General features: G+C 39.6%; 1 protein-coding gene across 2 annotated transcripts in view; it reads right to left on the bottom strand.

Moving 5' to 3' along the window:
* The window catches only part of LYST (lysosomal trafficking regulator), an 89397-nt gene that overhangs the window by 19976 nt on the left and 57214 nt on the right, over positions 1-12207 (bottom strand). For both annotated transcript variants that reach the window (XM_063306540.1, XM_063306552.1), the window contains 8 exons: positions 10013-10068; positions 9420-9572; positions 8253-8497; positions 8029-8095; positions 4601-4757; positions 3995-4135; positions 2110-2327; positions 556-786 (listed from right to left, as the gene is read on the bottom strand). In XM_063306540.1, the coding sequence (XP_063162610.1) occupies positions 556-786; positions 2110-2327; positions 3995-4135; positions 4601-4757; positions 8029-8095; positions 8253-8497; positions 9420-9572; positions 10013-10068 (1268 nt within the window). The remainder of the gene's footprint in view (positions 1-555; positions 787-2109; positions 2328-3994; positions 4136-4600; positions 4758-8028; positions 8096-8252; positions 8498-9419; positions 9573-10012; positions 10069-12207) is intronic.

Below are 12207 nucleotides of genomic sequence, written 5' to 3'. Positions count from 1 at the left end.
GTCATGTGGCCAGCATGACGACTCGGAACGCCGTTACCTTCCCGCCGAAGCGGTACCTATTGATCTACTCACATTTGCATGTTTTCGAACTGCTAGGTGAGCAGGAGCTGGGACGAGCAACGGGAGCTCACCCCGCCGCGTGGTTTCGAACCGCCGACCTTCCGATCGACAGCTCAGCGGTTGATAGAAATATACGTAAGCATAAAATGAACAAGTAATCTAAAGCATGAAGAAGTACTTGATGCTCTGCAATCCAGGGGGAAAAAATGTCTTATTGAAGGAAAAGAGGTGTAACACATGATAATCATTAAGACACAGCCTTGACACACATTTTGACAAAAGTTTTAAAAAGAAGATAGATTTCTTTACAGATATTCTCCACCCAAGGTCCTCCCACCATTAGAAAAGCAGTAAGAGATAAATGGACAGACAGACAGAGTGTATGTGAGTGTGTATGTTTGTGTGTATGTGTATACATGTGTGTATACAATGCAGTGCAATACTATGCAGGAAGAAGTTCTGTTATATAATAAACAGTAGCATTATGAAACATACTGGATAGACAATCTCTTTAGCATGCTCCCTTGTTTCTCGGAATGCAAACTGCACTAATAATCCCATTGCAGCAGGGAGTTCTCCTTCTATGATAAGCTTCGATCCAGGTCTGCTGACGTGTGCATTGTGGAACAGCTGGCGAGGGGTCTGCCCATATGTTTTTATCATAGTCTCTAGAGCTCTTCTTTGGACTGGATCTTCAACAGCTGACACATCCATTCCAAAATATGTCTAAAAAATAAATCAAAAACAAATTATATCTATGTACATGTGTGTGTGTGTGCGTGCGTATGTGCATTTAAAGGGATAAGAGAGAGGAATTAGTTCTTAGTGCATAGATATGCTCCTGACTTTATTAGATTTATGTTTCATCTTTATTTTTTATAACTCAAGGTGGTGTACATAATGCTTCCTCTTCCTATTTTCCCCACAACAAGCACCCTTTGAAGTGGGTTGGGCTGAGAGAGAATGACTGGCCTAAAGTCACTCAGTTGGTTTCTCTGCCTAAGGGAGGACTGGAACGCACCGTCTCCCTGTTTCTAGTCCAACACCTTAACCACTACCTCAAACTGGTGTACATAAAACTGTTTAAATAAAAAAATTAAGTAACTAAGCAAGTATACTATGAAGCTGAGGCAAAACAATAGTACCAATGCTCCAAGATAGCAAAAGCTCTTCTTACTTCCTCTTGGCTCAGTTATCATCAAAATAAAAAATCCAGAAAGCAGAAGAAAAAGATGAGTTCCACACTTGTAAAGCACTAACGGAAGAGACACCTATATTTCCAGTTTCTGAACCCCTACAAATATACCTTTGATCCTTCTATGATTTAGCCAGTCTAAAATATGTTTAATTTTTATCACCACAGAAGCAATCTACACTGTAGTGTGAGCATCTCAGTGCAGGCCTGATTTTAGAACTGATACTGCGTTGGATGCCTTAGTGCAGTGTTTCTCAACTTTGGCAACTTTAAGGTGTGTAGGCTTCTGGGACCTGAAGTCCACAAATCTTAAAAGTTGCCAAGGTTAAGAAACACTGCCTTAGAGGATGAAGTTCATTAGGAACTGGACTAAGAGAGTTTGTTTCTGTTGATCCTGCTTGACTTCTTCACAACCTTCAATTCTACCATCTTTAGTATCCTGTTAGATTCTGAAACAGGAACTGATGCAATAGTTCCAATTCTATCTGACTAACCGATCCTAGAAAGTGATGCTAGAAGATTTCTGTTTGGTTATTTAGGGCCAAGAAACAACTGAAGAGATCATTCAGAAACTGAGCTTCATCAACATATGGATGATACCCAGTTTTCTTTTCTTTTGATATAAAGGAAGCAGTAAAAGGTTTGAACTAACAGCTGGATATAGTAATGGACTGGTTGCAGTCTAATAAAATTCCTTAACCCATAGAAGACAGGGATGCTGTTCTTTAGTAGGGATTCCCAACTAAGAATGGGAATATGTTACACTTTAGATGAGCCTGAATCCCTCATAAATACCGGGTCTGATACTGTCCTTGAATGAAAGATAAATGAATTATGAAAAATAGGATACTTACAGCAGGGTGAAAGACATTAATAGCTTGAACTGAGGCCTTGCCTTTTTGTTTATACCCAAATACTAAATCAATCCAATGGCAGATGGTTTGGGAAACATGATCAGACTCTAAAGCTTGACGGTGGATCAGGATAAATAATCTTGGATCATTTCGAGCCCATGGTGGGAGGTTCACATGGTTTACTCTTTCACCATTCTGACGTACCCCAAAATCAAAACCTATAAATAGAAATAATTTATATTAGTTGGCTTAGATCTAAGTAGCTAATGTAAGAATTTATTTTCATGTTTTCACCATCCTTCCTAAAAACCAACTCAGAGCAGTAGTCACAAAATTATCTTCTCCAAAATTTTACATTAACAATTGGTTAATTGTTGGTTAATTATGCATCAATTGCATAGTTTGCATATAGCTTTAAACCTTAGTTTAAAATAATGAATATGAATCTTGGACCTGTGCGGTTCTCCTGTTTCTCTCCTCCTCCAGGAAAGCTTCTTTTTTCATCAATCTGCAGTTTATTATGAGTGAACCAAACATTTTGAATGTATTACAGACCCATTTCTTAATTTTTTAACCTACATATTTCAATGATACTAATGGTGCTGCTGAGTTCAACCTATGACTAGATAGTAAATTCTGACACAACAGTTGAAGGTCCATGGTCCAATTTATTTTATTATTTTTTAGATTTCTAGAACACTGCAATCATATGACTTCCAGCAGTGTATAGAAAAACAGTTAAAAACATATTCAGTCATGGAATAATAACAACAATAATATGATTACAAAAATCAAAACCAACAATCTAATTGGAGCAATATGAATACTGGCATTTCACCAGAGGAGATCACTTAACTTGCTTCCAGAAGGCCAGCAACACTGGAGCTATTTTTATTCAGGGGGGCATAATATGGGGGCCATTTTAGAGAAGCCCCTCCTCCTGGGCTCAGCCTCCCTGATTTCATGATAGTGGGGAACTATGAGTGAATGTTCCACTTCAGGTAGGACAGCAATGGGTATACTAGTTGTTGCTGGGCAAAGGCCCTTTTGGCCACAACCTTCACTTTTCCTTTCAGCAGCAGTCCTGAGTCCAGAAGTACCCTTGAGTCATGGATCTGCTTCCTTGGTGGTAGTGCCACTCCTTGAGAGACAAGACCAGAGGAAGCAGAGAACCTTGTGAATGAACAATGGCTTCATCTTGCTTAGATTCAACTTCAGCTTGTTTCTTCCCAACCATATCAAATAGCCTCCAGGCTCTGGAACAAGATGTTGACTGCACTGTGGGGGAGGCAATATAGAAGATACTGCTCCCTAAACTGATGAATGACCTCTTCCAGTGGCTTCAAGTATAGATTAAAAAGTAGGGTACACAGAACCAAGTCCTGAAATACTCTCTATATAGCAGGCCGCTGGGCTAGTCTCCTGTTAGTCGCAACCACTGATTATAAACACCTGCTGGGGAAGGGATGGAACACTGCAGCACAATGCCCCAATCCCTAACCCCCCACAGATGGTCCAAAAGGATAACACAGTCAACAAAGGACATAAACCAATGCAACCAGTGTAGTTTCCATCTCATACTCAGGCCTGATGCCTGAATGAAATGTGTCCAGTTAATGGCTTTCCAGGAGGTTTTTTTCACCAGCCTCACATGAGTCAATTGAAATAAAGTTTTATGTTTTTTCTTGCCCATTACATCTGCAATCTACCAACAACAACAACAACCCAAACCTATGGTACCTGTCAGGCCAAAAGTTCAAACCATTCCCAGCCCTGCTCCCCAACACTGTTGCTATTTTTAGGAAAGTATACTTTTGCTTATAAATGGAGTGACTGAATGCTGGTTAAATTATAAAAAATATGGCAATGTCTTTTTAAAGCATACCTTCCCTGTTAACTAAAAACTCAGGAAGATAGAAAAATTCTGGGATGAGTTCCTTTACATCAGTCATGGATTCATATGATGAAAGGCGCCAGGTTGTGTTAGTAGAATGGAAGGTTCTGTCTGGAATATCAAAGCTCTGATCTGAAAACAAAACCATATTAAATTAGTCACCCTGTATAAATTAATATATCACCCTAAGTATTTGGTTACAGACGAATGCATTTTAATTCTCCATTACTTTATCTGTGTGTATGCACTTTTACTGGTGCAGACACACATGAAACATTTCAGCAATTCTATTTCTAAGGATGGTAAAAATGTTGAAGTAAATAGTTATAATGGTTTGTTGGTTCTGTGTTATTTTTCACCATCATTATATATCACCATCCATTTTATCTATTGCACTTTTCTATAGAATATTATGCTCAATGCAACTCCCATCCAATTACTGTCAAAGTCTCAGTGTAAAGATTTCTAACTCTATCTAAATACAGTACATGAAGGATGGTGCATTTACCAGACAAAATAGCAATCTATCCAAATACTGCTGATTCAAAAGTAAGGAATTAGAATTATTTACATCATTAAGACCTAGAAAAAATGTACCTTGATAAGCTAAAAACATCTTTGTGAAAGGAGGCATTCTAACCAGAAAGTGAAGAACTGTTCCACTATTTGAGTAATGAGATCCATAATGATAAGGCTGTACGGGAGGCATTGGATCATCTTCTCTAGCTCCTTTACGGTATTCTTCTTCTAGGTACTGCAGCAGGAAACACATTAGAAAAAATAATGCATTTCTGTCTAATAAAGCAATACTATATTGGTGCTGTTATTTAAATATTTTAATTAGCAATATAGTAAACTGATTACTTAATGTTAACTTTGGACTGATAATTTAAAAATAATACTATCAATCAACATGATAAAAATAAAAGTTAAAGATAATTAAAAATACCAGAAACTGCCATAGTACTGTATAAAACAGATGGAAACTTCAGATATAAAAATCAGATGCCTCTGCAAGGCCTCTTAAAAGTGTCTTCGTTAGGACTAAAAAGACAACAAACAGTGCCAGTGAAAACATCTTGCAAAGAGCATTCCATACAAGACAGTCACAACAAGGAAGTCTGCACAAGACATTAGCGATCAGGTAGTTTTGGCACAAGGAGATGGCTCGTTAATAACTAGATCCTGTGCCAAGATAAAAGGGTAGGACCTAGCACCTTAATCATGCTTGAAGGTAGACAAGGACTCGAGAAGATACATCCCCCATTCCCGATCCCAATTAATTGTGTAATAAAGCCATTTGGTTTTGTATTAAAGCCACCCTGCATACAATATATTACACTAGCTAAAAGATTTGCACATATATTTAGCTTTTTGGCTAATGCCTAGCAAAACTGCATACAGCTTCATGTCATAGAGGCCATGTGACCAGTCCTCAGTTAACGACCACTCATTCAGCAACTGTTCGAAGTTATGATGGCGCTGAAAGAGTGGTACTTACGACTGGTCCTCAAAGCTCTGGCCATCCCTGCACCCCCACAGTCATGTGATCACCATTTGTGACCTTCCTTGCTGGCTTCCTACAAAGCTGGCAGGGAAGGTTGCAAGTCACTCCCACTCCTGCTGCTTTTTCTCTGGAGGAGCCCAGCTACAGAGTATGAGATCCTAGGGAGCAGCCACCCCTGGCCCGGCTGGGCTTGCACAGCACCACAGCAGCCACTCCCAGCCTGGCTGCTCTCACACTGGGCTGCAGCAGCCACTTGCACACCCTCTGGACCTCCAGAGCACCCACCCCATACCTGGCCATGCTCACGCTGCATTGCAGCAGCCATTTACCCACCCGCCAGCCCACTTATGAGCTGCCTGGGACTCATAACTTCCTGCCGGCTTCCCCATTGACTTTGCTTGTTGGAAGCCGGCAGGAAGTTGTGAGGAGGTCCTCACTTAATGACCCACGATCTTGCTTAATGACAGCAACAGGGACTGCTGGGATTGCTGTCACTAAGTGATGCAGTCATGTGACATTGTGCTTTACAATCACATTGCTTAGTGACAGAAATTCTGGTCCCTATTACCACTGCTAAACAAGTACTACCTGTATAAAATAAAAATTGTAGGTCAATCCAGAAGCCTGAAACGGCTTTCATAAACTGTATTAAGGTTCCATTAGTGCCTGACTGGGCGGACTTAGATGGTTTCTGCATGAAATTGCTCTTGGGATGAGGCATAAATCAGCTCTATCTTCTACTGCCCTCAGAGCTGTGAAAAGGTATCATAGTACTGAAGTTGTTACCTATAATCCACCAGACTGAAGCCACTAAAAAAGCCACTAAAAAAGCATTTCCATTAAGATGCTTTCATTCATTCACATTTTAAAATGTAATTCCTTAATTATTAACATTTAAAACCTTCTGAATTTGTCCTGGTGAAGGACAAACCGCACATTACAAATAACTGCATATCATAAAGTTAATCTTTTTAAAAGTGGCATCAACACTTCAGGTGGTGGAAGGAGAATTTTTTGCTCTTACTTAAATAGGTCCTAGGTTGTTTTTCTTCTCAAATATTTCTAGGCCCATCATACTTACTAGCTTTCTATTATGATCTCTCAGCAATTACAGTAGACTCTTTTCAAAGATGATAAACCATATAATCCTACATTTATATGTCTATGTCTATGTCTGTATGTATTTATTTATTTTAAGCTTAAGTTCCTCTTTTTACAGTGGGTCTTACTCCTAGATAAATGTGAGTTATCTAGTAAGGAAGGTTTATTAAGCAAGTAAGCCATCAGGAAACATGATCATGGCTAAAGGCTCTAACACTATAGACAAGAATCTTATTTGCTGAAAGAGATGCAGGTACGTGTAAAAATCCTGTACACAGCAGCATGTACTGTAACATCTTGTCTCTCTGCTCTGAGAGCTTAAGGGAAGGCAGACTGTATATAGCATACTGACAGATTCTTTCTCTCTCTTCCAGCAACTCCTGAGCTTCAGGACCTGGATACTTTCTAAAGCTAATATACTGTATACAGTCAACTAAATTGCAAGGGTCCATGAGTTCAATTCCCAGTAGAGGGTTTCAACCACAGAGAACACTGTTTCTCAACCTTGGCAACTTTAAGGAGTGTGGACTTCAAACCCCAGAATTCCCCAGCCAGCATGCTAGCTGGGGAATTCTGGGAGTTGAAGTCCACACTCCTTAAAGTTGCCAAGGTTGAGAAACACTGACATAGAATAACACCTAGTTACCTCTGTCTCACAATGCCCAATAATGATGAAACAAGTCACGTAAGGCCTGCCTTCTGGTGGTTTATGTAACAGGTATGTAACCAGTTTTCCAACCTAGTAGTCTTTGGACTGGACATCCCAGGTAATGGGAGTAATCCAAACATTTTATTTGATTTCTATCCCACTTTTGTACAGGAGGTCAAGATGGTGTACACAGTGCTCCCTCCTCCTATTTTCTCCACATAACAACCCACCGAGGTGGGTTGGGTTGAGAGAGAGGGACTGGCCCAAAGACACCCTTATGGAGAACACCAAGTTGGTGGATACCAGATTATATAGGATTTGTTTCCCCAAAATATCCATTAATACCACATGGGAAATGTACTCTTGAGATGTATCCTAAAATGCAGAAGGTTTTCTTCAGCTGCTAAGTAGCCAAACCATTTACATTTTCACAGGCTGTCTTGTAATATTACCACTAAAGCAGCAATTAACTGAAACTAACTCATCAGCCTAAAGATGGGTTGGACTATGAGCTCTAGCATCAAAGTAAAGTGGCCACCACAAGAAGTTCTGAGATCACTTGAGAAGACACACACAATTATCTCTTATCAAAAACCAGAATGGGGAGGAATATTGAGTACTTTATTCCCTTTTGCTCATTTGAATCAGCAGGCAGGCAGGAATGCACATGTTAGCAGAACACAAGGCAAACTCCATGGTTTAACACTGCTCTCTCTCTCTTACATACCCTTTTGATTATAAATATGAATGGATGAAATATTTCGGTACCTTGTAAGTGTCCACATAACGATCTTCCTTTTCTTTTGATTGTACAGCTATTGGTTTGATCAAATTTCTGAAATTACACAAATATTACAACTTGTCAATTTAAGAACTTAAGGAACACAACAAATGCAATCAAATGGTTTTTTTTTTCATTAGCATACGTGAATTTGACAGCAAGTGGTATATCTAGTAAAACATTTTAAAAGGCAAGTCATTATATTTATTACCTATAAACAGATGGGTCATTTAAGTCCAATGTTTCACTAGTATAGTCGGAAAGTATAAAGGGAAATACTGGATACTGCATGAGATCGTTGAAGGAACGCCCAGCATGTTTGTTTAAGTGAGTGAGGTATTCAAAATTAGTGATCTGTCCTGTATACCACAGGTGGGTTAATGCAGTAATATTGCCATACTCCAAGAGATTAGGAAGATTGTTTGTTAGGATATTGTGGTACACGTCATCCCGCACCTAAAAAGAATCAAATAAAGCTTTTACCAAGCCGCAAATCATGAGTCATCTGAAACATACATTTTCAACATCCTTGAATAATCATATATTTATTTCAGAATTGTAGCCAGATTAACACATATATATCTTCATGCCTCATTCAACTCTTGATATGTAGTAGCATGAATAGATGCTTGTCCTCCATTTCCAAAATAAATTGCATACAGGTAGTCCTCAACTTACAATGGCAATTAGGACCAGAATTTCCACCACTAAGCAATGTGGTTGTAAAGTGTAACTGCATTGCTTAGCGATAGCAATCCTGGCAGTCCCAGTTGCTGTTGTTAACTGAATCCTACGGTTGTAAGGCAAGGCAACTTCCTGCTGACTTCCCACAACCAAGTCAGTGGGGAAGCCGGCAGGAAGTTGAAAGTCCCAGGTGGCTTGCAAGCAGGCCAGCAGGCAGGTAAGTGGCTGCTGCCAGGAAGGGGAGGGTGCAATGGGTTGCGCGGAGGTGCACGAGGGTGTGGGGGAGGTGAGGTATTAACCAACTGATTATAGTGACAAAGATACCTGTGTCTCTTCACACCAGATGAAAATTGAATAAAAGATCTCAATCACAGATGTTAGCACTGTTAAAATACTGGTGCCCATCTGCTGGCCTTTGCCATACCTGCAGAAAAAAATGAGTGGGAAAATGGAGGCTTTCCATCTCCTGGATTCCAAACCCTTCCAGGATGCCTGGGTGTTAGTAAACAATTGTTCCTTTCCCAGACATATGTACATACAAACCAGCAAGGCTTCGAATGCTGAGATGGAACTGCTGCTTAGTTTTTCTCTGCCTGGACTCACTTTGATTTCCTTTGTAAATCTTCATACATATGAAACAAAGTTAACACAAAGCTCCATTCAACACTGCTGCATATTCACCCAACATATTTACCTTTGTGTTGTCAAAAGCCAATAGTAACGTTCTGCCATTCGTTAAAAATATTTCTACAGCATTATCTCTTAATTGCCACCAACGCTTGTGTACTTCTTTAATTTCTTCAAATGTCCAAGAAAATGATGCTGGCTCAGTTTCTCCATGAAAACTCTAAAGAAAATGCAGCATGTTAAAGCCTTTTCAAATAATAATACCCAGAATGTACTTCTTTGACATGGCAATATTTTAATGCTTTTGATAATTTATGTATTCCACAGCAAAAATATTACTGTTACTATTTTATTTTGAGATTTTACAGCAAATGTCAGTATTAATAAATACACTAATTCTTTCTATTCATTGCATTTTAAATAAGTAACAAACATTTCTAACCAGCCTAAACATTTTCAGATGCCAGAGAAAGGCTACTTACATAATCTTTACAAACAATATTTTAAATTTTCTTTCGGCAAACCACATAAAAATGGATGAATTCCTGAATCCTAGGATTCTTAAATAATATTACAGATTATTGCTGGGATTATACTCACTAAATGTACATAAATATATTTAAAAGTATGATTTAAAACAAATACAAAACTTTTGCTTACTGAATTTTCAATAATTTCAGAAGCATTGTCTTCCACAAAATACATTCCACACTTGCCTGCGAAGTGAAAAATATTTAAGAGATATTCTTAATTTATACATAAGAAAGTTATCATGGTCTATATTTAACCTATATAGCACTGTTATCAAAATACTGACATGAAAATACATTTATTAAATTTAGACACTGCCCACCTCCAAACTGACTCTGGGCAGTGTACAATAAAACCAACCGAAGTAGAAAGTAGAATATAATAAAATGATAAAAGAGAACAAGAACCAATGGCGAGTCCAGCTAACAACCACCAGCCCCCCCCCCCCCAAATCCAGTCACCTTAACCCAAAGCCTGGGAAAACAGCCAGGTCTTTATGGTTTATAGAATGCCAGCAGGGTGGGATCCACACAGTTATCAGGGGAACCTCATTCCAGAGGGCAGGACACATGACAGAAAAGGCACTCTTCCTGAGTCCCAATAGATGACAGTATTTAATTGAAGGGACCTGGAATGCACCGACTATTCCAGCTCAGGCCGGCCAAGCAGGCACCACGGGAAATAGGCAGTCCCTCAGATAACCAGGTCCTATGATTGACTACATCCTTTGCAGCCAAAGGTGGCGGACATCTATACAGTCGGTAAAAACAAGACCTGGAGCTGACTGTAGTTCTGATCACGAACTTCTTATTGCACAATTTAGGATCAGACTAAAGAGATTAGGGAAGACCCACAGATCAGCTAGATATGAGCTCACTAATATTCCTAAGGAATATGCAGTGGAAGTGAAGAATCGATTTAAGGGACTGGACTTAGTAGATAGGGTCCCGGAAGAACTATGGACAGAAGTTCGCAACATTGTTCAGGAGGCGGCAACAAAATACATCCCAAAGAAAGAGAAAACCAAGAAGGCAAAATGGCTGTCTGCTGAGACACTAGAAGTAGCCCAAGAAAGAAGGAAAGCAAAAGGCAACAGTGATAGGGGGAGATATGCCCAATTAAATGCAAAATTCCAGAGGTTAGCCAGAAGAGATAAGGAATTATTTTTAAACGAACAATGCATGGAAGTGGAAGAAGACAATAGTATAGGAAGGACAAGAGACCTCTTCCAGAAAATTAGAAACATCAGAGGTAAATTCCAGGCAAAAATGGGTATGATCAAAAAAAAAAGATGGCAAGGACCTAACAGAAGAAGAAGAGATCAAGAAAAGGTGGCAAGAATATATGGAAGACCTGTAGAGGAAGGATAACTATATCGGGGATAGCTTTGACGGTGTGGTCAGTGAGCTAGAGCCAGACATCCTGAAGAGTGAGGTTGAATGGGCCTTAAGAAGCATTGCTAATGACAAGGCAGCAGGAGACGACGGCATCCCAGCTGAACTGTTCAAAATCTTGCAAGATGATGCTGTCAAGGTAATGCATGCTATATGCCAGCAAATTTGGAAAACACAAGAATGGCCATCAGACTGGAAAAAATCAACTTATATCCCCATACCAGAAAAGGGAAACACTAAAGAATGTTCAAACTATCGAACAGTGGCACTCATTTCACATGCCAGTAAGGCAATGCTCAAGATCCTGCAAGGGAGACTTCAGCAATTCATGGAGCGAGAATTGCCAGATGTCCGCTGGATAATGGAAAAAGCCAGGGAGTTTCAGAAAAACATCTATTTCTGTTTTATTGACTATTCTAAAGCCTTTGACCGTGTGGACCATAACAAATTGTGGCAAGTTCTTAGTGGTATGGGGATACCAAGTCATCTTGTATGCCTCCTGAAGAATCTGTATAGCGACCAAGTAGCAACAGTAAGAACAGACCACGGAACAACGGACTGGTTTAAGATTGGGAAAGGAGTACGGCAGGGCTGTATACTCTCACCCTACCTATTCAACTTGTATGAAGAACACATCATGCGACATGCTGGGCTTGAGGAATCCAAGGCTGGAGTTAAAATCGCTGGAAGAAACAGTAACAATCTCAGATATGCAGATGATACCACTTTGATGGCTGAAAGCGAAGAGGAACTGAGGAGCCTTATGATGAAGATGAAAGAAGAAAGTGCAAAAGCTGGCTTGCAGCTAAACCTCAAAAAAACCAAGATTATGGCAACCAGCTTGATAACTGGCAAACAGAGGGAGAAAACGTAGAGGCAGTGAAAGACTTTGTATTTCTAGGTGCAAAGATTACTGCAGATGCTGACTGC

The sequence above is a fragment of the Candoia aspera genome, chromosome 1 (assembly GCF_035149785.1).
Source record: "Candoia aspera isolate rCanAsp1 chromosome 1, rCanAsp1.hap2, whole genome shotgun sequence".
Lineage (NCBI taxonomy): Eukaryota > Metazoa > Chordata > Lepidosauria > Squamata > Boidae > Candoia > Candoia aspera.
Note: the sequence above shows the minus strand (reverse complement) of the source record. Positions and strands in the feature narration are given on the sequence as shown.